Here is a 26,542-nt window from a genome sequence, read left to right on the forward strand (position 1 = left end):
AGCAGAGAAGCTGAAAAGTTGAAACAGATTCAACTTTTCAGCTTGCAACCCGCGCCGGACTGATTTTGCTTGCGTTTCGCTCGCGTTTCGCTCGCGTTTTCCGAGCGGGATCCGGCGTGATTTCGCGGCGTAAAAGCGAGACGACCTGCGTGTTGGGAGCTGAAAATATGCCATGTATTGCAATGGGAGAAGCGAGACGCGATTTGCGAGCTTAAAAGCTGTGTTCCGGCCTTTAGACGAAGGTCTGTGACCGAAATATCATCAATTCATCAATAAATAATCATTTTCATTCATTTGGTCATTTTCCGAGGAGAAGGTCATATATTCTAATGATACTTCCTACAAAAGAAAAAAGAGTTGAAATGGCTCCAGACAAATGACCAAAAATATTTTCCTAAAACTGAAACTTAGCTAAACGTTTATAAGCGATAATTTTGACTTTTGGGGAGGATATTGGGGAAAGATATTGGGGAAAGATGTCATCGTGCTTAGCTGTGTTGCAGAAGAAGGAAAGGTTTTGGTTGTGTCTAGATAAAACCAGACCCGGGAGTGGGGCTCGAACTCACGACATCGCGTTCAGCTCACAGGTTACCCAACCTCAACGCTACGAGCACCTATCGCCCTGCGCAGCGTGCTCAGTGTTTCGGCTAAAGTTCGGCCAATGTGTCTGACGTCTGTCAATGTCACGAGGCGAAACCCCAAGGTAAATGTCCGTCCCGGACTCCTGGTAGCTCGGTCGGTAGAGCGTTGGACTCCATGTGCCATGTGGTGAAGGCGCACGTCCCGGTTGCAAAAGTCCGGGTTCGAAACACGACGTGTGCTTGACGTTTTTTAGCCTCCTGACGGGTATGGTAGTGGTTGGTGGCAGGCCGCTGCCAGGCGAAGTCAGCGAGGGGACCGGCCGTGCGCGGCTAGGTGCGCACGTTAAAATTTGGACTCTAAACCATAGACCATTTTGCCATAGACTAAACCTCAAAATCATAGTCTGCATTCTGCAATAGACCAGGAATTGCTTGATCGGAGGGTAGGTAGATGGCAGGTTTCAACGCTTAACCCGGCCGGGCCCGGGGGATAATCCCAACCACCGCAGCCCGGGGGGGGGCGTTTTTCGCCCCCCCCCCCCTGTCTAACTCCGTAAATAAGGGAGCTACGGAAACAAAAGCGATACCAAACAAAAGGTCCTTACGAGACGATTCTAATGCGCCCAAAATTTTTGACCTCAGGTCAATTTTCAAGGTCAAAGGTCAAGGTCAAAGGCCAAAACCGGCACATGTGTAATGATCTCAAAGTAAGCATTCTAGAGGACGGCAGGCTGCATCAAACCGGCAAAATTGGGTGTCAAACGAAATAAGAGAATCTGAGGATTCTGAAAATGTGCTCCAAATCAAAGGTCAAGGTCAAGGTCACGCTCAAAATTGACCTCAAACTTGGCACTTTTTCGCACATCTTGCGTGCTAACTTCCAAGATGTTTTGAAATGTTTTGAGGCTTATCAGTTCCCTATTTGTGGTTCATCTTACGATACAAGGCTGCTCAAAGGTCAAGGTCACAGAAGAGTATCCCTGCTAGAGGCTATTTCACTGATTCAAGTTAGTAATAATAAATAAGACAATTTTGCCATCCGGAAGCTCTAAATGAAGGCTTAGAGGAAAATAGATGCCAGATTCGTGATCAGCGGGTACAAATCCATCATAAACGACCTTTCATGTGTCAAGGTCAACCAGAGGTCATTCGAGGTCACGTGAGGTCAACATGAAACTTGACCTTTTCCGAACAAAATATATACCATTCGACGCGGCTTGACAAGGCAAATGCGATGGTACCACTGCCGTAGCTCTAGGACCATTTTTGTCGAAGTTGTTTGCGAAAAACTAAAACCACATTTCGGGGTCGTTGACCTGATCTCTGACCTTAGGTCACCGAAACTATTTTTCTAATTTTTTCTAGGTCAAACGCTACACAGCCGTGCTCGTAATTTGTCTTTATCTCTAAAACTCTATTTTTAGCAGCTATTTGAAGTTTGCGTCTGTGACTCCGAAGGTTGCCGTGCAGGGGTCTAGAAAAATGGACCTTTTGGCGTCATCAAGGGGGCTAGGTCCAAATTTTTTACTTCAGAAGATGTCAAATTGATGGGAGAAAAGGTACTGAAAGTTTCGCCTTCCTATCCCTAAGCGTTCGTGAGTTATCGCAAATATTCGCCAGGGGGGGGGCGAAAAACGCCCCCCCCCCCGGGCCCGCGAGGGTTAACAAGCTCAGCTTGGCGGGGACTCTCTCCTTGTGATTCCTTCCATTCAAAAGGTTCGGGCCAAATTTATATTAAAAAAGGGGGAGCCGAACCAGGTTGGGCCGAGTTGAACCAGGCTGGACCGGGGTCATACATGCAATCATGGTCAGACAAAACAGAAGTTAATTTCGGGTCAAATATTTTATTAACTGATCTTATTGTTTTTCAGCTTACACGTAAAATAACTTTTAGCTTTTTATAACTCGAGACTTCATGCACAGAAATGTGGCGTTCGTCCACTTTTCCTCATCGTCTCTTAGCGACTTGATTTCATGTGGTGGCGGAACGGGGGGGGGGGCATCGGGGCACCGTGCCCCCGTTTGATTTTGGCATTTTAACATTAGCCCTATGGGCGTTGCATGGAAAGAATGGGACCAAAAGTCGGCATTGCCCCCACTTCATTAAAGGTGTTCCGCCGCCACTGCTTGATTTGACCCTAAAGGCGTCTTACCAGCAAAAAAAAGTCACCTGCGTTATGCCTAAATATTTGCCCAAGGGCGCTCTACGCAAGAAACGCCAGCCGGTCAAAAAACTGGCGAGCGAATACGATCTCTCTAGTGCTTGAATTATATTCAATGAAAATTTCAGGAGACATAAATAATCTTAATCCTTATAGCTAGGCGCTCGGAGCATTCGCTAGCATTCCATTGCCAGCTGCATTATCAACGCCACATTTGCGTTACTCTGGGTGCATCATAAGTAACAGTAAGTGAACCGGCCACAGCAAAACCATGCCTCATTATCCTTTCCTTCCAAGCTGCCAAGCTAACCGGCCGCCCGGCCCACCACCGCGATATGGAACAACACTGGAGTGCGCCATTTGCCTACGGCAGTGCCCCACCGCGCCGGGGCTGTTTGACAGGTCACCCGCACCGTGACCTCGCCACCCCCCCCCCTCCCCGCCCACCTCCCCATCGGGCCCAGCTCGGTAGTGACCTCTCCTTGAATTTGACATGGACTCGACTAAGGCTCAACGCCATCTAGTTACGTCTGGAGATCCTAATAAGATCCACTGTACAGTGTACATAGCGCACCACCCTATTTTTGAAACCAGCTGTACCCTCCGTCCATACATCAACATCTGCGTTGCTCCGCAGGAATGCGTTGCATCGGCTGGGAGCACGACTAAAAATGCCATTTTTGACAGTGTTTGTCCTGCCAAAAGGAACTAAAAAGACATTGGTGTTCCGAAACGATCTAGCGGGCACTAAAATAGGCATATGTTCTAAAAGAAAGGGCGAGTTGATGACATGCTGATGGACATTCCGAATAAATAAAATGTCATGCTGTGCACGACGAGCCGCTAGAGTCCCTACTTTGAAAGCACGTAGGAGATCATTATATAATATATTCCAGTGAGGCGTCCGCCACGTGACAACGACTACTCAGCCGCATCAAGAACTTGTGCTGAACGCGTTCGATCCTTTTCAGATGGGTAGCAGCCGCTCCATTCCAAACAATGCTACAATACACTCTCGGAACGATTGTCAATTCAGCGAATTCAATTACAGCGATTATCAATTAGAGCGAGGGCCAGAATCAGCGAAGCCAGTCTGAACGAATATATTGCGGTTATTTGGGAGACCAATTGAACTGATACAGTTACAGCGAAACTGAACTCAACGTGAACTGAGTAGGGGAGAGTGGGGCAGAGAGTGACCTGTGACGTCATTGGTGACCCCGAGGTCAATAAAATTGGAGTTTCCTTGACAAATTTGATAGGGCTTTGGAACACCAATTGAATTTTGCGGATCCGTCCAGTATTTTCGGAGATACGGGGAGTGGGCAAAAAATAGCTCCCCCACCACCAGGTCGCGTTATAAACGGGCCCCACCAGGCCGCGGGCGCCTGAAGGCCGTGCCTCATCCCCACCACTCGCTGCCTCCTCCCCACCACTCGCTGCTTTCAGATTACGACGGTGACCCCACCAACAATGCGGTGACGTTTTCTCTGGAGGACGGGACCGGCACGTTCAACCTCACACCAGCTGAGCAGACGTCCACACAGCCGGCCACCTACCTCACCCGGCTGGTGTTGAACAGGGCACTGGACTGGAGCCGGCAGACCGAGTACCAACTCACCGTGACGGCACAGGTGGGTAATATCCGCACCCGGCGGGGCTCGAACCCGAGACCCCTGGATCGGCCACCCAGTGCAACGGCAGGCGCTGGTGGACGCAGGCACATGAGGCCATAATTCTTCCTTGAGCACTAAGCAGCCTCAGATAAGCTGGCCCGGTCACTGATAAGCCAGAAGCGAACCAGTGGATGAAGACACGCCCGTCGACCACGGCAGCCCAAAACATGACCTTCCGTGCGTTTTGTTCCTTGCACTTAGCTGTGACATTCTGGAATCTGTTCACAAGCCTGTGATCATTTTAGAGCGGACATTGTGCTCCTTTTTTCAAGTGTCCCCGAATCATACGGTGGACAGGCGCGTAACCACCACTGGGGACACTGGAGACCGGTCCTTAGTAACTTTTGGGTTACTGGGGACCGTCCCCAGTAAAACTGACGACCTCAATTTGCTTAACCCTCGCCCGCACATGCCATTTTCCCATCCTAGAACGCGCATGGGGGGGGGGGTTGCCACCCCCCGCGCCATTTCATTCTTGTTGGAGATAGAGCTTCGCGGTAAGACCAAAAAGATTCTTTAGGAAGAGACAAATCCAATGACACCCAGTTTTACCTTCTCAGGTCAGTCATTGACCTTCCAGGTCAGGTCAAACTAAAAAATGTTGCTGTGTTGGGTCACCGTTGAATATCAAGTGCGCTGCTTATCATATACCGATGACGATGCCATTTTCTGGTGCCAAGCCAGCTAGAACCTCTTCGTCACACTACCCGACCAGGTTTTTGCTGCTGAGGTCATTTCAGGTCAAGTTAGGTCAAGGTCAATGATATGTGTTTATATGTCTGTGTGTGTCTGTGTGTATACAGATGTGTGCACCGATTGTTTATGTGTCCATATTATATGAAATCATGATCTGAGAAGCTTTTATCAAAAATGCAGCCAAAAAAATCACGAACAGTAAATTCAGCTTGCCTAAAACACAATTATTTTAGATGACCTAGGTTGACCTTAACCCTGACCTTGACATCTGTGCATCGTCGAACAACATGTTCCATGATAGGTGGGAGGTAAGATTGTCAAAAAAGGCCGAAATCAAGGTGTCAACAGCTCACAAGGCCCATGGCCAACGCAATATGTTGAGAATTGGTCATTTGGGTCATGACATGAGCTGAAAAACAGGGTCATATCTCCGAAAGTAAAAACTACAGAAACTTGAAATTTTCAGTGAACATTAACCCTCGCCCGTAAACGGCGATCTGCCACCTTCGCCCATGCAGGGGGGGGGGTTGGTGCGACCCCCCCCCCTTGGCGTTTGAAAACGGAGCGTCGTAGAGCTTAGCGGAAAAGACCAACGGATTGCTCTCGCCGAGATCTCGCGATTGGTGGTATATTTTTTGGTCCTAGGTCAACATTTGACCTACTTTTGACCGGTCAAAGGTCAAATTTTCGGAAAAATAGACTTTTTTCAACTTTCGGCGGCGATTGCGGCAAAATGGTGGGAGATATCGACTTGAAACCTTCACTATCGTGTTCCTTGATCAATTCTCTATCGTTTGGTATGTATTTCGTTTCCCTAGCTCTAAAAATGGCGCGTTGGGAGCGCCGGAAGTCGGCAAGGTCACAGTCGGCGGCAGAAATTCGAAAAATCAAAATTTAAATTTTTGAAATCTGATTGTATTTTTGGATTTGGGAGGTCCATTTGCTCCCTATAGAAGCTAATATTGCTGCATATTCCCATTGAGGTGACAAGAAATAGCAAAATAGTGGTACGGGCGCTTTTCAAAAATAGTACCGGACGCTGTTCCTCTTGTGACGTCATAGCTCCGTGACCTGACCTGACCCGGTCAAGTTTCTTATACCATATGATAGCCAATACTTGCCCCAACATGCATGGGAAGTTTCATCACGATCCATCACCCGATGTCCGTACCACCGGCAGGAAACCTCGGGCGTTGGCACTCAGTTTGTGAAAATCCGGCCGGAGGCTGTTCCCTTTGTGACGTCATAACTCCGTGACCTGACATGACCCGGTCAAATTTTTTTATCAAAAGATGCGCAAGGTTTGCCCCATAAGGTACCCAAAATTTGGCGGCGCTGCGCGCCGCCGTTTTTGCACTATTTCCGAAAAACCTCAGGGGGGGTTGCACCAACCCCCCCCTACATGGGCGAGGGTTAAGAAAGGATAGAGGAGCAGCTATACGAAAAATCAGGCTTCTAGCTTACAAAATGTTGAGTGTAGAGCAGAAAAACTACCTGGGGGTGGTAACCCCCACCCCCATGTGCGGGCGAGGGTTTAGCGAAATATTGTCTCTAAATCGACGTGAAGAGTAATATGTACTCAACGTAAGATAAAACTATGGATGTTTTGTTTAACTAGCAGCGCACGGGTGGGCCTCTCAGCCAGCTTCGCCATGGTGGGGGGGGGGGCTTTTTGGCCACACCAGGTTATCTCGGAAAGTAACAAAGTAAGTTAGAAAGACGAGGTAAAAAGCAACAGATAGCTCTCTACAGTATCTTTCAGAATTACCCACATCATTTTTTGACCAGGTCACTGCTGAGGTCACTGCAGGTCACCAAAAGCAACATTTTCACGAAATTGTGTTCCCAATTTTGACAACTTTTCACAAATCGGCGCATAAGACAGGAACCAATAGAGCTGCAATGCTGCGGGAAAGCGCATTCGATAGCGCTTTCAAAGGCCTTTCTGATTAATGCTCTCAGATTTGACCTAAGGTCAACGCTTTAGCTTCCAGGCTGGCGTTTTTTTTGCGGAAAAGGTTTTTGCATCATAGCTTTGGACTTGTATGACGCTGATTTTACCGGCATCGCGTTTGTCTCATCGAGACGCGTCGAATGAACTATAAGTTGACCTGAAAAAGGTCAACTTTAAAATTTGACCCCTGGTCCAGATCACGGAAAAGGTCATGGACTCATGTTGCATGTCATTTGATTGGTATTGTTGAGCTGAACACATTCATGATGTTTTCAGAGCTCTAGCGTGTTTCTACCAAAAGTTGTGTAAACACACTGTTGGAGATGTTTATGACCTGAAATGAGCTGAGGGGCATAGAGGGGTCACAGATGCAATTTTCCGGTTCAATGTGCCATGTTTACCCGTGTCACGGTGTTTGAATGTCTTTTCGGCCAAAAGAAGAGCATTTCAATTTTCTCCCAATGATCTATAATGGAGAGGTCGTAAAATTGACCTGACACTAGGTTACCGATGTGAAAACTTTGAGATAGGTATACGATTTTTTCATACTGATTTCCTCAAGTAAAGGCTCGAGTTTCAAACTTCTGGGGTGTAAACTATAGGAATGACAGAGTCACAAAGTTTTAGAGGCATGGTTACTTTATTTGCCATGGTGACCTGACCTTAGGTGACCTGGGGCCAAAATTTTACACACGATGCGAAATTGAAGCATCATAAGCTATACCAAGTTTCACGGCGGTGCGCGCCGAAGTTTACCTTACACGCGCAAAAAAGCTGGCAGGTGTGCCCAAAAACGCCCCCACCCTCCCCCCCCACACACACACATACACACACTCCGGCGAAGGCTGATCCTGAAATATCATATTTGGTCTTCGCGGCCCTCCATGTGGTCCCCAGTAACTTCAGACTCGTGGTTACGCGTCTGACGGTGGACAGCCGTGCGCTTCAGTGAGCCGTTTCCCACGACCACCCAAAACGCCTGCGTGAAAAAAGAGCTTACCCGTGTTGTAGGGGGAGGCATTTCATGTCCGCACATAAGAGAAGTTAGGTGAAGTGTGGCAGTTTGAACTACATCAACAGAAATTCCCAGAATCTACTTCGCGTTTTAAAAATAATATTCATTATGAAAGACTCTGTAGTTGCGAAATAAGAAGCAAAACACTTTTGCGGAAAGGCCGCTGGTCTCTCGCTGGAGCGTTTCCGACCAGTGTGCGGCGCCCCTCAACAGTTACTGGCGACCTATACTACATATAGCAGCCGTCCCAGGCAAGCCCAAGGACGACCCTCAACAACAAGTGTCCGAAGAATTGTCTGTCCTGGAGTCCACCAGTGACGTCATATAACTGTGACCGCCCTGCTACAAGGGCTGCTCTCTGCCTGTCCTAAATCCACCAGTGACGTAACTATAACTGTGACCGCCCTGCTACAAGGGCTGCTCTCTGTGCATCCTGAAATCCACCAGTGACGTCACTATAACTGAAGCCTTCCTGTTACATGGGCTGCTCGCTCGGTGTGTGCCGCAGGACCGGGGTGGTCTGAAATCCACCAGTGACGTCATTATAAATGTAACTGACGTGGACAACATGCCTCCGGAGTTCGGCTACACCGGTTACACTGCAGAGGCGCTCGATCGCAAGGTAAGAAATAACATACGTGTATGCCATACCTGTGTGCCATGCCATTTGAGTGCACGCGTGGAATCGTGGAACTCCCCCGCTGATGGTAGCTGACTAGGGACGTCCCCCGGCTGGTGGTAGCTGACTATGGACGTCCCCGGCTGATGGTATATAGCTGACTACTGTTAACGCCAGACCCCTTGAGACCCTAATTTTTCGCGATTATTTTTAAATGCGTGGAGGAATTTCAACCAAGCTCAGGACATGGCCGTTTCAAGACAGGCCGAAACTTTTACAATTTAGATATTTTATCGCCATTTCAATATTTCAGGCACTTGTCATTGACTCGTAATATTAACTGTTTTTCCATCCTGGATAGAGGCTTTCTACGTCATATGACATTAGGCTCCGCCCACGACTGCGGCATTGACCCGTGCCCATCAGCGACCTCTGTACAAACGACATCCCTGCCATCTGTGAAGGTCTATGAATTTCGCTGACGCTTCACGTGCTATGAATTGCATAGCAATTCATAGCAATTGAAGTCAATTGCAGCAGACGGTCAGGTAAATGCTAGGCTCTTGTTGACTCTTGTACATATATAGGACCAAGAGGACCATCACTCCTCAACCTACTACTCAGTCGTGCTTCGAACAAACGTTAACGATTCCTTAAAAATACGATTTTCGATGTAGGGTATCTGTTTGAAATACGAGCGAGCCGTATGATGTGAAGCTCAGGCAATTAACCCGCGCCGGGCCGGTGCTCTGAGATTCCGCGCCGGGCCGGGGGGGTGTCTGAACACCCCCCCCCCCTTCTAACTCGGCTCCTGGGCCACGTAGCGACACGCGGTAAGCGGCAATCGAAAGAACGTCCAAAATAAGGACGAAAACACTTCGGTCATTTTTTTGGGTCAGGTCCAAGGTCAGGTCACCAGAGGTCACCAAAGGTAAAATGTTGACTATTTCAACATTTTGGAAACTGCCAACGGCTATCTCGGGAACCGATAGAGCTACAGCGCCGCAGAAAAGCGCATTCGATAGCCCTTTTACAGGCCTTTCTGAGTAATGTTCTCAGATTTGACCTCAGGTCAACGGTTTAGCCTCCAGAGGACAAAAACTCCAAAAATAGCCGTTTTTACGAAAATCGGTTTTTCGGCGATAACTTTTGACTCAAAAGAGCCATGACATTAATTTTGCCAGCATCGTGTTCCTCTCGTCGAGACGCGTCGAATGAACTATAATTTGACCTTGAAAGGTCAACTTGAAAATTTGACCTCAGGTCAAGGTCATGACCTGACCGGAAAAGGTCATGTTGCATATCAGTCGATCCGCAACGTCGAGCCGAACACATCTAAGGCGTTTTAAGCGCTCTAGGACGCCTCTATCAGAAGTTATTAGCGAAAAACTGTTAGATTCTGTTCGTGACCTGAGATGACCTCTGGGACATAACGAGGGGTCACAGTTGCCATTTTCTGGTTCAGTGTGTCAATTTTACCTACATCTAGATGTTTGAGAGTGTCTAGAATGGCGTTCGTGCAAAACAGACGCTTTTCAATTTTCTCCCATTGACTTATAATGGAGAGGCCGCAAAATTGACCTGACCTTAGGTCACCGATATCAAAATTCCGAGATATACATTTTGTAGATACTGTTGCTCTAATCAATCGCTGAAAGTTTCAAGGCAATCGATCAATCGGTGTAGCTATGACGAGCATTCTTATTTTTTTCTGAGGTGAGGTCACTTGGCGTGACCTGGTGACCTGACCTAAGGCGACCTGGGTCTGAAATTTTCACAACATGTGCGGAAAAGATGTACGAACAGGTGTGCCAAAAACGTTTGGTTTTTGGTTTTTGAGTTTTTGAGATAACGTTTTTGGTTTTTGAGATATCTGCGAAAAACCGCAGGGGGGGGGGTGTTCAAACACCCCCCCCCCCCCGGCCCGGCGCGGGTTAACTTATTATTGCGTTGTTCGATGGTTGCATAGCGATGTACAAATCGGCAGCTACTTGGTGACATCCGACATCCCATTATCGCATTATCTGCAACGCCATAGGCTTTAAATACAGGTGAATATTTCCTAACCTTATGTCAGTTATATGCCATCTGCCCGTCATATGCAGCTTATAAAAAAAAAATATCAGCGAACATATCAGCATTGTAGAAGTAATGCGCATTGAGCATTTATGACTCCTTAGTCATCATGTCGCTCTCTGGGCACTGTCAGTAAAGACGCTACGCACAACTCCGCCGGCTTTCGGCACCGCTCGACCGTCGCCCGTCCCCGCTCCCCGCCACAGCGAGAGTGACCGCGCGCCGGCCCGAAACCGCCGCAGGCCTAGACCACAGAGGCGGGGCTTAGCTGTGACGTCATAACGTATCACAGACTGACTGGTGATAGCCTCTACACACCGGATGAAAATCTTGCTCGAAATTTAACATTACGAGTCAATGACAAGTGCCTGAAATATTGAAATGGCGATAAAATATCTAAATTGTAAAAGTTTCGGCCTGTCTTGAAACGGTCATGTCCTGAGCTTGGTTGAAATTCCTTCACGCATTTAAAAGTAATCGCGAAAAATTAGGGTCTCAAGGGGTCTGGCGTTAACAGTAGGGTCGTCCCGGCCGAAGATAGATGCATAGCGTCGTCGCCCGGCTGATCCCCGTGTCCCGGCAGGCGCTGGGTCCGCTGGTGGTGAAGCCGGCGACCATTTCGGCCACGGATCCGGACAGAGGCGGGCCGCTGAAGTACACGCTCCTCGACCTACCGTCAGGTCAGCGCGCGTGACGTCACCGGCGGCCGGTGATCTGAACGGCGGCCCAGCTGCGGAGCGGCGCAGGGGGAGGGGGGGGGAGGGAGGGACGAAGGGAGGGAAGGAGAGGGCAGGCAGGCAGCAAATTACATTTTAAATACCAGTTTGGAGATCAAAATGATGCTACATTTAAAACTTATCTTGAATTGCATCGGATAAGTATTTCATTTTTTGCATTGATAACATGGTGGCAAAGTCACCCCATGTGGCCTGCAATTCACTTGGAAGAATCGCCACCAAAATTTTTTAGCTAAATTAAGTGACAGATGCCAGTTTTGTTGGATATGCTAACTTAACAGCCTTGTCATGAATGATCAACCATTCCAAGTTTAAGCATCACAGTTGGTCTAGAACATGGTTAGATAATAGAAAGTTCGGACATCTTCAAATTTGACCATTTCAATGACTCCAATAAAATGGAGCCCACTAGCCCAGTTCTGTATTAAGTGGTAACTTATCTCTCAGTGTTGGTTATGTTGGAAGGCCTATCAATTATCTTTCATTTGTGCATACAAAATTATTACATTATTCGTAAAATATCGCTGGAGATCACCCTAAAACATTTTTTGAGAAGCATGGCAAAGTCACCCAGCATGGCAAAGTCACCCCCGTTTGCGGTACCAAAGCTAAAAAGATCCTCGAAAAACGCAGCATAAAATTTTGTTATGAAACAGACGCATGGATATGCTAGATGTCACGTGCAAAGGTCAAGTGTAATCAATAATCAGCGCGTTTCAGCCGCGGGTTGGGAGCGCAAAGCGTTTTCCAAGCGGGACGCGCTTTCGACGCGGGTTGTGAGCTGAATTGCAAGTGAAAACTCAGCGAACGAAGCGTTTTCCGCGAGTTAGATGCGTTTTGCAAGCGTGTGCTGTGTTCCGGTTTTTAGGCTTTCCAATTTTGGAAGTCTTCCATTTTTGGAAAATGCATACCCATTTATGAAAGGTCCTTCCAAAAATTTAACCCGCGCCCAGATGGGGTCTGCCGAGCAACGCGGTCTGATGGGGGGGGGGCATTTTGCCCCCCCCCCCTCAGATCTCGAGCACCACGCAACATACCGACAAGCGGTAAACGGTTTTGGATAGCCCCAACGGGGAACTACCTTGTGACCCAATTTCATTGACCTCGGTCAAACCGATGACGTCACAGGTCAGGTCAAAGGTCGATTTTTCACCGTTTACAGGCATTTCAAGAAATGCGTTGTAAAATCGTGTAAAATGCATTTCATTGAAAATCATCGATGGGGAAATGTTCTTCAAACACATATTTTGTTATTTGAGGTCACTGATACCAGGTCAGGTCACAGAGGTCAGGTCACTGGGGGTCACAATATGAAAGTGTCGTGTGATATATGTTTTATGGTCCATTTTACATGACAAATGCGATTATGTGGGTCAGACAGACTTAAGGGCCAGCTTAGGTCACGTTTTGGTCAAGGTCAGGTCAAGGTCAGGTCAAGGTCAGGTCAAATTAGGTCAAATTTCAAAGTTGATATGTTTGCATAAAATGGGTATCGATTCGATGCAGCTTGTCACGGGGAGTTCAATGGTGGTCTCCGTTTTGCGCTACGAGGTCTAGAATTGCTAAAAATTGAGTTCAAAAATTTGACGTCATCAATTTTTAACAGTTTTTTTCGCTATAACTTTGCCAAAAAAGAGGTATCGATCTAAAATTTGGTATGTATATCGAAGGGTGCAGGGACTATCACTGTTGGCGCCGTTGTCGCCTGGCGATGGTAACTTTTAGTTGTCTGAGCGTTCGACAGATGGCGGTGTGATTTTCGGTTGTCCATTTGCTATCGATTTATTGATATGTTTATTTTTTGGTTGGTGCCTTGTGTCTTTTGGTTTATTTTAGGTATCGATTTGTAATTTAGTTTTGTATTGTGTTTCGCGGATATAAGTTTTTAGGATTTTGTTCGATGTACTACTACTGACCGGTGACCTCTACGGTCACGTGACCTGACCTGCCGGCTGCCACGTCACCCTTCTGGGTCAGCGGAGGGGCGGCCGGCGGGGCAGCGCCCATTCTTGGTTGGCCAGTCGCGGCGGCGTTAGCGTGCCGCGTATCTGATGGGTTTGTTCGTGTTTGGCTTGGTTCAGCCGTTCGACGTTTGGAGTGCAAGGGCGCACCGTGTAGGTGAGTGAGCGATTTTGACCTCGGAAATTAGTTCATGTTTGTGAGATTGTTTGCCGATTTGTTTTTCTTTGCTTTGTTGTGTCTGCGTATTCGTTTGGTTGGTGTTCATTTGGTCATATGTTAAGTTTCCTTTGTTTCGATTCCAGAAACCGCTACGCTTTGATCCGTTCTGTTTGCTGCTCTACGAGCAATATATGGTCAGCACAGGCGGAGAGCGCGTTTCACTACCGGTCGGCGCGAGATCCGGGGCCCTGAGGTCGTCGGCGGCTACAGTTTCTACACGCGCCAGTTTCTACACGCGCCAGTTTCTACACGCGCCAGTTTCTACACGCGCCAGTTTCTGCGCGAGCGGTATCTGCGCTCGCTGGCTGGTCTTCGGCTGCTCGGCGCCAGCTTCTGCGCGCGCTGACTGGATCGTCGGGAGCGCGCAGTTTCTGCGCGCCGGCTGGATCTCGGACGCGCGCAGTTTCTGCGCGCGCTGGCTGCGCTATCGGCGCTGTCCTACGGACGCGCGCAGCTTCTACCAGCTTCTACGGTCTGCAGTGGCTACCGTGGCTACAGTGTTTCGCCCTGCAGCAGAGCTCGACACGTGCCGACTGCCGGGCCTCTGCGCGTGTTTCAACGTGCTGAGTTTCTGCGTGAGCTAACGTGCGCAGAGTTGGAGTCGGTAAGTGATCTGGGTCTGGTTTGGTATGACCGTGGGTTTGGTTTGGTTTGACTCACCTCTGTGAGTTTGGACCTGTGAGTACCTACTGTCCGGGGGCAGTTTGGCCTTGAACCGGGGGCAGTTTGGCCTTGAACTTTGGACTTGGACTCGCGCCAATTCGCTCTTCCTGGGTTGGCTGTGTGCCAGGATTGGACTCAGTTTGGCTCAGTGGTATCAGTGAACTCTGGCTCAAGTAAGGATTTTGAGTGCTCTTCAAGGGAACATCAGTGGCCAGTGGGGCTGTTGGGGTTAGCTTTAAGGTGTTACTGTGTCACGCATTTGTGTGTTTAGTGTGTGTTGTTGTTGTTAGTCTGTGTGATGCATTATTAGGGTAAGGTAGCTAAATGGCATCAAGGGAGGAGCTCTCCAAGCTCAAGTCCTCAGAGTTAGTGGAGGAGCTCAGCTCTAGGGGGCTTTCGACTTTGGGTAAAAAGGCGGAACTTGTTGATAGGCTATGGAATGTTGTCAAGCCTGTTGATGATGAGCATGATAGTGTAGACAGGGACATGTCTCAGCTAAAGGGAGATGTAAATCAGGAACAGGTCAGGATGGCAGCAGGTCAGTTGGCTAGCAATACTTTGTCTCAAAATCTGTCAGGTTCTGGCTCGGAAGCGTCTCAGTTGCTCATTGCAAAGTTGAGGAATTTGAAAGAGATGGAACAGCTTGAGGAACAGGAACTTAGGATTAAGATGAGACGTCAGCAGTTAGATATAGAGTTAAAGCTGGCTGAGTTGCCCAGTGGAGAGGTAAGTGAGGAAGTGATTGACTCATTGAGGATCCAGACAGACAACCAGGTGAGATCTCCCCGTTCTGATGAGACATCCGTGCTGAACTCACAGATGCAGAGGATGTTGTTGCCACCTACTGAGATTGAGAAATTTGATGGTAACGTCATGAAGTACAAACTGTTCATCAGGTCATTTGAGGCTAGAATTGTGTCACGCACGACTGACGATGACGAGCTCTTGCACTACCTTGAGCAGCTGACTGTGGGAAAACCGAGACAGATTGTTAGGAGCTGTATGTACCTGAGTGAGGGTGGTTATGCAGAGGCCCGAAGGCTGTTAGATCAGAGGTATGGCAGCTCACACAGGGTGGTCGATGCATACGTGCAAAGACTGAACGATTGGGGCAGGATCCCTCCAGGTGACTTAGAGGAGTTAGATAGGTTGACCCTGTACCTGACTGAAATCAAACACGCAATGACTGACTTGGACGTTGCAGGTGAGCTCGAACACCCGAGAACCTTGAGAGAGGTGGTTGACAAACTGCCTGGCTACTTGAAGGATAGGTGGATGAGGTTAAGTGATGATATCATGGAAGGTGAAGGGAGGATGGTGAGGTTCAGGGACTTGGTCGATTTTTTGGCCAAGGAAGTGCGCGTTAAGAGAAACCCAGTTTTTGGTAGGTCCTCGGAGAGCAAACAGGCTGCACAGAGGTCAAAGCCACAGGTCTCTGGTCGCATGCAGGCGCAGTGCAGTGCGACTGCAGTAAGCTCAGGATCAGGTGAGAACAGATGCAGGTTCTGTCGAGGTAATCACTTCCTTGATGACTGTCAGGAGCTGAAATGGAGACCGATGGATGAGAGGAAGCAGTTCATTCAGACTCAGAGGTTGTGTTTTGGTTGCTTGCATGAAGGTCACACTGCCAGGTTCTGCAGGAAGCGTAGGAAGTGCAGCATCTGTGGTGGTCTGCACGCTACTCTCCTCCACAGGCAGGGTGAGCAGCCACCTAAGGCTGAGCAGGTGAGACCCAGTGCTGCTCCCAGCAGCTCAGTTCAGGTTAGCAGCGGTGGAGTCACTGCTGACTCTGGTCAGAGAACAGGTACTCTGATGCCTGTGGTTCCAGTGAGAGTTGTGTCACCCTCAGGGAAGACAGTGGAAACTCTTGCCTTTTGTGATAGTGGCAGCTCTGGAACTTTCATGAGTAAGAGTCTGGCTGATCAGCTTGGGATGTGCTCAAAGTCCACTACCATTTCTGTTGACACTGTGTGTGGATCTGGGAGTGAGATTTCCACATCTGTGATGGAGGATGTGAAAGTTGGTCCCCTGAAAGGTGAAGGTCTGTTCTCGCTCCCTCCAGTGTTCACTCTTGGCCGCATTCCTGTGTCCACTGAGGATGTGTGTGACAGAGTTGAGTTGAGTGCTTGGCCACACCTGTGTGGTGTGGAGCTGCCGGAGACTGGTGTTGATCTGCGTGAGGTGGATCTACTGATTGGTGCAAACTGTCCACAGCTGTTGGTGCCTGATGAGGTGAGGAAGCCTGAGGGCGACGGGCCGTGCGCTCTGCGCACCCGCCTCGGGTGGTACGTGATTGGACCCTCCCATCGGTCGGCTCGTGATCCTGTGGGTCAGCACTCTGTGAACCGGATCGGCGTTTCGCGTTCCGACATTCCTGGTAAGGTCTCTCAGGCTGATCTGTTCGTTCAGCTGTACGATCAGGATTTCAAGGACGCAGCTGATGAGACTGAGAGTTTGTCCGTGGAGGACAAGGAGTGGGTGAGCATGGTCAAATCTAAGCTGAGGAAGGATGAGATGGGCCATTTTGAGATAGGTCTCCCACTCCGTGATGTCAGTGACTTGCCGGATAGCTACTTCACAGCTAAAAGGCGCTTGGAGCCTCTCAGGCGACGCTTGTCTGACAACCCCGATCTTCGTGATGAGTATGTTTCTGTTGTTCAGCGACTGTTTGATGAGGGCTACGCTGAGGTGGTCCCAGACGCTGAGGTTGAGACTGGGGAAAGGGTTTGGTATTTGCCGCACCACGGTGTCAGGCATCCAGAGAAGAAGAAACTAAGGGTGGTTTTTGATTGTTCTGCAAAAACTGACGGCCTGTGTCTGAACGATCTGCTGATCAAGGGACCCAACCTCACCAACTCACTTGTTGGGGTGCTGCTTCGATTCCGCCTGAATCCTGTGGCGTTCACGTGTGACGTGGAGTCGATGTTTCACAGGGTTCGACTGCCTGCTGCTGATGCGAACATGCTGCGTTTCCTGTGGTTCAGGAACGGCGATGTCGGCGGTGACGTGGTGGTCTGCCGCATGAAATCGCACATCTTCGGCGCGGTGTCTTCTCCCAGCGTCGCAGGGTTTGCACTGAGGCAGTGCGCTGAAGAAGGTAAGGCCGAGCATCCAGAGGCTGCTAGGATTGTTGATCAAAATGTCTATGTAGACGATGCACTGGTATCGGCTTCATCAGTGGACGAGGCTGTTCGTTTGGCCAGCGATTTGAGACAGTTATGTCAGACAGGCGCATTTAATATGCGCAAGTTCATGAGTAACAGCACAGAGTTCCTTCGGAGTATTCCGCGTGAGGACAGGGGCAACAACGCGAAGGATCTTGACCTCCAGGCAGAGTCGTTGAAGCCAGAGCGTGCTCTGGGCATGCTGTGGTCGGTTGAGGATGACACGTTCCGGTTCCGCTTCGCTGACAGGCGCAGACCAGTGACGAGGCGAGGCATTTTGTCCACAGTCAGTGCCTTGTTCGACCCACTGGGCATCGTCGCGCCAGTCACCTTGCAGGGCAAGGTCTTGGTCCAGAAGCTGTGCATGATGTCCTGTGGCTGGGACGACGCCATTCCGGCGCCCCTAGAGGACGAGTGGTCTGAGTGGTTGGCGCAGGCCAACCGCCTCGATGCGGTCAGCCTGGACCGATGTTTCGGGGCTGCTGACGGTGAGGTCGTTCGTCAGCTTCACGTCTTCTCGGACGCCAGTGAGACTGGTCACTCAGCAGTGGCGTTCCTGAGAACGGAGACGCCGGCAGACGACGGTGGTGTCGTGTGTACCGTGCGCTTTGTTATGGGGAAGGCTTTGGTGAACCCTGTGAAGTTCGTAACGATCCCTCGTTTAGAGTTAGCCGCGGCCGTGGTGGCTACGAGGCTGAGGGATCTGATCGTGAAGGAGTCTGGCCTTCGTTTCAGCAGCTCGTACCTGTGGACTGACAGCACAGTCGTGCTGAAGTACCTTCGTAACAGGACGGCTCGGTTTAAGACTTACGTGGCAAACCGAGTCACTTTCATTCGAGACAGGACGTCGGTAGAGGATTGGAAGTACGTCCCGTCTGCTGCCAACCCGGCAGATGTCGGATCACGTGGATCCACTCCAGAGGACTTGGACATGTGGTTGAAGGGGCCGGACTTCCTTTCAGCGAGCGAGGAGAGCTGGCCGTGTGAGCCGGGGCGCTCAGTTGATGATTCTGACGATCCAGAGATCAGACATCCCTCACCTGCGACTGTTGTTGCAGCGGTCGCTGAGGTTCCTCAGGTGTCGGCTGCAGTGTCGGGTCGCGAGCAGCCGTCCGCGACTGAGAAGCTGCTCAGTCACTTCTCGTCTTGGTACAGACTCAAGAAGGCCGTGGCATGGTACATACGTTTCTTTCAGGTGCTCAAGGGAGACTGCTCTCTCGGGCGCGCGTGATCCGCGATCGGGGTCTGCGCGCTCGGGGAGTGGGGTTGGGGACGTCTCTGAGCGTGGACGATCTAAGGTCTGCTGAGCTGAACATTCTCAGGTATGTTCAGGAGACCAGCTTCCCCGAGTTTTATGATCGTGAAGGCACGGTAAATGTGAAGTCGAGCTCCCTCAAGGGGCTGAACGTGACGCTGAAGGACGGACTGTTGGTCGTAGGGGGTAGGTTGAGCCGCTGCCCAGTTGAGAGCAGCGCCAGGTGTACTGTGCTCCTACCGAGGAACCATCATGTGACAAGACTGGTAATGCGTGACGCTCACGTGTCAGTGGGACATCAGGGTCGTGAGCACACGCTGAGTAAGATCCGAGAGAGATTTTGGATAGTGGGGGTGGGACCTCTGGTCAGGAGCTTAGTGCGATCCTGCGTGACCTGTAGGAAGGTTAACGCAGCCCCAGAGCAGCAGATGATGTCAGATTTGCCAGAGGACCGGGTGACGCCGGACACGCCAGCTTTCACGTCGGTAGGTTTAGATGTGTTCGGACCAGTGATGGTGAAAAGGGGTCGCCATGAGATCAAGCGGTATGGTCTTATGTGCACCTGTCTGGTCACCAGAGCCGTTCATGTTGAGGTTCTCCAGTCGTTAGAGACAGACTCACTGATCAATGCGATTCGCCGCATTGTAGCGCGTAGAGGGCCGATTCTTAGGATAAGGAGCGATTTGGGCACGAACATGGTAGGGGCCAACAATGAGCTACGGGCTGAGCTCGAGAGTTTAGATGTAAGTATGCTGCAGCAGTTCGCTCTGTCCAAAGGGATTGAGTGGATCTTCAATCCACCTGCTGCGTCTCACTTTGGGGGATGCTGGGAGCGATGCATCCGAACGTTTAGGAAGGTTTGGAGGTCTATGCCGACTCAGAGACTTGACGACGAGGGACTGAGCACACTGTTCTGTGAGATTGAGTCAGTGCTTAACAGTAGACCGCTGACACACGTTTCCGATGACAACGGGAACCTTGAGCCGCTCACGCCCAATCACCTGCTGCTCTTACGAGGCGGCGGTGAAGGCATACCAGGTAGGTTTGCTGACGAGCAGTTCTCCGCCAAGCAGTGGAGAAGGGTCCAGTACCTCGCTGACCAGTTTTGGATCAGATGGAGGCGCGAGTACTTGCCGACCTTACAGCGGCGCCAGAGGTGGGTATCTAAGTCTAGGAACGTAGAGCAAGGAGACGTCGTATTACTGATAGATGAGGACGTGCCGAGAGGTCATTGGCGCATGGGCAAGGTGACGCAGACGTTTCCGAGCAAGGACGGTTTGGTGAGAAAGGTGTCCCTGAGAACTGGTGGCACGGTTCTGACGCGGCCGGTGCATAAGCTGATAGTCCTGCTGCCGACTGCTGACCTGAGCCTGAGCTAAACTGCGATCGTCTGGAGCCGACTGCGGCTCAGACCTGAGTTACCGAGTGTTGTCGCGGCGCGGTGATAGTTAAGTGTTTTATTCGGTGTTTAGTGTTAAGTGATGAGTGTTAGGTGTCCTCAACCCTGTCGGTTGAGCGGGGGCAGTGTTGGCGCCGTTGTCGCCTGGCGATGGTAACTTTTAGTTGTCTGAGCGTTCGACAGATGGCGGTGTGATTTTCGGTTGTCCATTTGCTATCGATTTATTGATATGTTTATTTTTTGGTTGGTGCCTTGTGTCTTTTGGTTTATTTGAGGTATCGATTTGTAATTTAGTTTTGTATTGTGTTTCGCGGATATAAGTTTTTAGGATTTTGTTCGATGTACTACTACTGACCGGTGACCTCTACGGTCACGTGACCTGACCTGCCGGCTGCCACGTCACCCTTCTGGGTCAGCGGAGGGGCGGCCGGCGGGGCAGCGCCCATTCTTGGTTGGCCAGTCGCGGCGGCGTTAGCGTGCCGCGTATCTGATGGGTTTGTTCGTGTTTGGCTTGGTTCAGCCGTTCGACGTTTGGAGTGCAAGGGCGCACCGTGTAGGTGAGTGAGCGATTTTGACCTCGGAAATTAGTTCATGTTTGTGAGATTGTTTGCCGATTTGTTTTTCTTTGCTTTGTTGTGTCTGCGTATTCGTTTGGTTGGTGTTCATTTGGTCATATGTTAAGTTTCCTTTGTTTCGATTCCAGAAACCGCTTCGCTTTGATCCGTTCTGTTTGCTGCTCTACGAGCAATATATGGTCAGCACAGGCGGAGAGCGCGTTTCACTACCGGTCGGCGCGAGATCCGGGGCCCTGAGGTGGTCGGCGGCTACAATCACATTTATTCCGTTTTTTTTTTCGAAATTCGAAAAGTTTTTGGAAATTCTTTGAGTTTTTCTAAAGAAATCAATTTTGTTTAGGGGTCAAAATCCCAAAATTTCGAAAATCTGAGATAGCAGTTTTGTAGCGCCGTCTTTTCTCTACACAACCACTTAAAGAACTTTAAAATTGTTTGTTAACTGTAGAATTGGTGAGCGTTTCAAGATGTCATGTTTTTGCTCATTTTTACTCGAACATGACCTCAGTTTGACCTCAATAACTCCTGACCTGAGGTGACCTGTGACTTGAAATTTTGTGTAAAGGTGTCAAATTGATGCCCGGTAAGGTACCCAAAACTTGGCGGCGCTGCGTGCCGCCGTTTTCTCGCTATTTAAAGGTAGTGTGCCAGCTTTCTTGGACCATATGGAGTTAATGACCCGGATATGGAGAACCGGATTTTTAGAACTTATCCATACCTTCAAAACTTATGGAAATGTCTTAAATTCTTCAAATTTTGAGTACCCCAGTGCAAAATTCGCCCCGACGGGTTGTCGGTCGTACCCCAACCACATTTCACACCACTATGAACAATAAATGCACACACTAAAATCGCTATTACCGATAGGCTCATCCAATCAAGTTTCGATAAACCCGTTCATCATCATCTCCTGCGGTTTCGAACACGCCTGTTAGGTGGCTTCTGATGCTCGTCGAGGTCGGAATTTCCAAATACGCGTGGTGCGTCGGGCCGCACGCTCTGACTTCGGCCAAGAAAAATGCGTCAGCTGATCATTGTCATTTCTGCCACTTGCGTGTGGTGTAATGGGGTCATAACTTAAGAGACGCTGTTTCATATCAATTATTTTACATAAAATCATATTTCAAACCACAAATTAATGTTCGACAGCCAAATTTAAGAAACAATACCAATACAGGCTTACAGTTTAAGGCTCGACATTGTGTTGTCTACGATTAGACAGCTGATAACTCATTCCCGTACGTCGTATGGTCGTAACACTATAATGACCTTTGCTTATTGTCACAAGTGCGCCGCATTCGCGATTGTTGCCCGACGCCTGTTTGCAGGTGAGCCCACTACAGTTGTTATACATATCTAAAAACCGATAAACTTTTAGGCGAAAAAGGCACTATTCCTAGCCCATTTTTGATTTTTTTTTTGCGATATTAGGTAAAAACAGAAGCTTCTTATCCTAGGAAAAATAAAACGGGAAATCTTTCAAATGTGGCACACTACCTTTAAGAAAAACCACAGGGGGGGGGGCCAAAATGGCCCCCATCAGGGCGCGGGTTTTAAGGCTTCCAAAAATGGAAGATTTGACCCCAGTTTCCCCCACTGAGCTGCGCTGACACGCCCCGAATACCCGGCCGGCGCTGGAGCCGGAACGGCACGCGATTGGTCGGCGCTGGAGCCGGAACGGCACGCGATTGGTCGGCGCTGGAGCCGGAACGGCACGCGATTGGTCGGCGCTGGAGCCTGAACGGCACGCGATTGGTCGGCGCTGGAGCCGGAACGGCACGCGATTGGTCGGCGCTGGAGCCGGAGCGGCACGCGATTGGTCGGCGCTGGAGCCGGAACGGCACGCGATTGGTCGGCGCTGGAGCCGGAACGGCACGCGATTGGTCGGCGCCGGGCGGCCATGTGACAGGTCGTGCACTACGTCACATCAGCCAGACAAAAGGAAAGCAACGACAACATGATAATAATGCGTTGAACAGTGCGCCGGCGCTTACACACTCATCAAACAAAACTGTGAGATAGGAATTATACCATTTTCAGGATTTTCATATCAGAGTTAGCTCTTGCCGACTTTGCGATGTGCCGGTCTATCAGCAGTATATTTTGTTTTCTTCCCAGTCAGTGCTTGCACGCCGTTTGTAATGTTTTTGTTTGTGTTTGTGTTTGTGTTTGTGTTTGTGTTTGTTTCAGCCAACTGGGCCCGGTACTTTGCTCTGGACGCAGACAGTGCAGCCCTCTCCTTGGTGAAGGAAATTCCCGATGACGTCACCACGCCGTCTGAAATATCCCTTATTGTAGAGGTCAGTGTGAAATATCCCTAATTGTAGAGGTCAGTGGGCTGCTGAGATTTCAGTGGGCTATTAGAAGGATGAAGACTATCCTGTTGCTTATTTCTATCAGAAATAGACAAATAGACCGATATGTATTCGGGCGTGGCCCTTTCTCACTGGGCCACGCCCGAACATATATTCGGGCGTGCCCGAATATACCATAATTGATATTTTTGGCATGAGTCTAGACTGTGGTAAATGTTATGCGAGGATGTACAGGACGATGAATCGTTGAACCTTTGACCTATTTAGGTATATAAATGTTGACATTAGCCGTTTCCACGACGGCCATCTGGTACACGATTGGTGCACATCTGGTACGGATTAAGTGCAGATTTGGTCAAATCAGGTTCAGTGTGTCTCTTAGCAGCTATTAGCTAGGGTTGCACTAATTGCTTATATGCCTGCTTTGTCATATTATCAGAGAGCATCACCGATTAACCCTCGCCGGACCTATCGGTTTTCTACATACGCACCTGCCAAGTGGGGGGGGGGGCGGGTAAGAACCCCCCTCGCCGTTTCGCCCCTGGTGGAGCTAGCGCGTCGCGGAAAAAACGAGCGTGTGCGCCGTTACGAGACGCAGAGATTTGTACTCCATTTTAAGGTCCTAGGTCAACTGGTGACCTGAGGTCAGGTCAAGTGCCCCAAGATACGGTTCAGTTTTTGTTGAATAACTTCGCAAAAACGGCCGCAGAACCACGATTTTGGCAGCATTGTATTTGTCTCGCTCAGGAGCGTCGAATGACATACTATTTGTTCGGGTCAGGTCACTTAGGGTGTTGACCTCAGGTCAAGACCAGGTCAGCACCCCCAGGTCACGAAGTTGGTCGAAAGAGGTCATGTCGCATATCGTTTGATTCGACAGGTCTTCCTGAGTCCATTGGTGGCTTTCCCGACTCGCTAGCTTAGTTTGATCGGGAGTTATTGACGAAAAACTAATATGACCTTGATGACGTCATAAATGACGTCATGCAAGTTCAACATTGCAAAAGTGACGCATCTAGCCTTGCAAGGAATGCATGAAATCACGATTCTGTGGGCTTGAGATAGTTGAAGATCGTTCCCGGCGCCAGAATAGCAGTTTTCATTTTTCCCCATTGACTTATAATGGTGAGGTCACGAAAATGACCTGACCTCATATGACCTTTAGGAAAAAAAATCCGAGAAATACAAGCTGTGAGACTCATAATGGATACTAGATCTTGCAAGTTTCATTTTCCTGTGACATTTCCTCTGGCAGTGAGGGCGTTGCGAAGTTGCGACATCTGAAGACCGTGCAGAGGTTCACTTATGACGTCATAGGTCAGTGACCTGACCTGACCCGAAAATACGGTTGGTGTCAAAAGATCCGGCTTGAATCAAAGGTCAGGTATGCCAAGTGTCAGCTCTCTATCGCCAGCGTGTTCGGGGCTATCGTGAAAAAACCTATGGGGGGTCGGGTGCCGCCCCCCCCTCGGCCGGCGAGGGTTAAAACACTGAAATAAATTCACAAAAGGAAGATATTTGCTATAAAAGAAATTAGGTGCAGATTTGGTCAAATCAGGTGCATTCGCCGGATAGCCCGTCGTGAAAAGGCTAATATGTAATGCAAGATTAAAACCGAGCGTACGTACTGTATCATATTGAACTGTACCTATATTGTGCAACCATTTACATATTATATTGCTATTTGTCATTACCGAAATCTAGACCGACGCCTATTTTGGAAGTGCATGCAAAATATCTGTGAGTGATTTAATTCAAAATGTTGGATATTGCCTCACGTGTGTCACATACGTCTCTCTTGTTTTATGGTGATCTTTACCACTGAGGAAGGGCCACACCCGAATATATACTGGTTTACTTTATATTTTTGATAGAAATGAGCAGCAGCTTATTCTCCATCCTTCTAATGATCTTATTAACAATGCTCAGCACACCGTTCAACTGCCTGAACTTCTGTGGGCCAGTGAGAGGTGACGGCGGTCTGCTGTCAGAGTTCAGTGACCTGGTGGGAGAGAACACTGGTCTGGTGACAGAGTTCAGTGACCTGGTGGGAGAGAACACTGGTCTGGTTAAAGAGGCCATTCACCTGGTTATACGTTATGCCAATTGCTATGCCAATTTTTATATAACTTGACTACGGGTCATAATTCAACTGAACAGGCTATAATTCAGTTTTTTTTTGCTTACATACACGGTGCTTTTTTTGCTTCTATACACAGGTTGTTTTAATTGAGTTCAATGTAACCGACCATAGGCTATTACACAGACGTGAGCGCGTCGGCTGGCTGCGGGCGGCCGATCACTAGGTTATGTTGTGTGTGTGCTTGCTGTTTGCTGGTTGGACAGTTCCAGATGGCACTGACCGTGCTCCATTGGTTGTTTGTTGGGCAGAGCCAGGAGACGGACGGTGAGCTGTTTGTGTCGCGCGCAGTGCTGGCACTGACGGTGCTCTGTTGGTTGTTTGTTTGTTGGGCAGAGCCAGGAGACGGCCGGTGAGCTGTTTGTGTCGCGCGCAGTGCTGGCACTGACCGTGCTCTGTTGGTTGTTTGTTTGTTGGGCAGAGCCAGGAGACGGACGGTGAGCTGTTTGTGTCGCGTGCAGTGCTGGCACTGACCGTGCTCTGTTGGTTGTTGTTTGTTGGGCAGAGCCAGGAGACGGACGGTGAGCTGTTTGTGTCGCGCGCAGTGCTGGCACTGACCGTGCTCTGTTGGTTGTTTGTTTGTTGGGCAGAGCCAGGAGACGGCCGGTGAGCTGTTTGTGTCGCGCGCAGTGCTGGCACTGACCGTGCTCTGTTGGTTGTTTGTTTGTTGGGCAGAGCCAGGAGACGGCCGGTGAGCTGTTTGTGTCGCGCGCAGTGCTGGTGGTGCACCTCACACCGCAGGAAGGTAACGTAGCCCCGACTGCTGCAGCCGGAGCCGCCAGCTGGCACCCCGCTGACACGGGGAAGGGGCACCTCACCCCGCAGGAAGTAACGTAGCCCAGACTGCTGCAGCCGGAGCCGCCAGCTGGCGCCCCGCAGACACCGGAAAGGGGCTCCGAACACCGGCTGACTGATCAGCGTTCATCTACAGGCGCTGGGGACGAACCTCGTATACTTAGTACTTAGTACTTTGTACTTAGTACCTTTAACGACACGCAGTGAATGAGTGAGTGAGTGTGAGAGAGAGAGAGAGAGAGAGAGAGAGAGAGGAGAGAGAGAGAGAGAGGAGAGAGAGAGAGAGAGAGAGAAAGAGAAAGAGAAAGAAAGAAAGAAAGAAAGAAAGAAAGAAAGAAGAAAGAAGAAAGAAAAAAAGAAAGAAGAAAGAAAGAAAGAAGAAAGAAGAAAGAAAGAAGAAGAAAGAAAGAAAGAAAGAAGAAAGAAAGAAAGAAGAAAGAAAGAAGAAAGAAGAAAGAAAGAAAGAAAGAAAAAGAAAGAAAGAAGAAAGAAAGAAGAAGAAAGAAAGAAAGAAAAAGAAAGAAAGAAGAAAGAAAGAAAGA

The 26,542-nt window shown here is 49.4% G+C and overlaps 1 protein-coding gene across 3 annotated transcripts in view; it reads left to right on the forward strand.

Moving 5' to 3' along the window:
• The window catches only part of LOC122372947 (protocadherin-16-like), an 82,942-nt gene extending 56,708 nt beyond the window's left edge, over positions 1 to 26,234 (forward strand). The window contains exons 6-10 of one of the 3 annotated variants that reach the window (XM_043350633.1): positions 4,193 to 4,377; positions 8,593 to 8,706; positions 11,363 to 11,459; positions 22,941 to 23,050; positions 25,881 to 26,234. In XM_043350633.1, the coding sequence (XP_043206568.1) occupies positions 4,193 to 4,377; positions 8,593 to 8,706; positions 11,363 to 11,459; positions 22,941 to 23,050; positions 25,881 to 26,042 (668 nt within the window). In that variant the 3' untranslated portion in view covers positions 26,043 to 26,234. Of the gene's footprint in view, positions 1 to 4,192; positions 4,378 to 8,592; positions 8,707 to 11,362; positions 11,460 to 22,940; positions 23,051 to 25,456 lie in introns of all 3 variants that reach the window. The other 2 variants (XM_043350632.1, XM_043350634.1) reach the window with 2 other exon arrangements.
• The last annotated feature ends 308 nt before the right edge of the window (positions 26,235 to 26,542 follow it).

This window comes from Amphibalanus amphitrite, unplaced genomic scaffold, assembly GCF_019059575.1.
Source record: "Amphibalanus amphitrite isolate SeventyFive unplaced genomic scaffold, NRLGWU_Aamphi_draft 001422F_arrow, whole genome shotgun sequence".
NCBI classification, from domain to species: domain Eukaryota; kingdom Metazoa; phylum Arthropoda; class Thecostraca; order Balanomorpha; family Balanidae; genus Amphibalanus; species Amphibalanus amphitrite.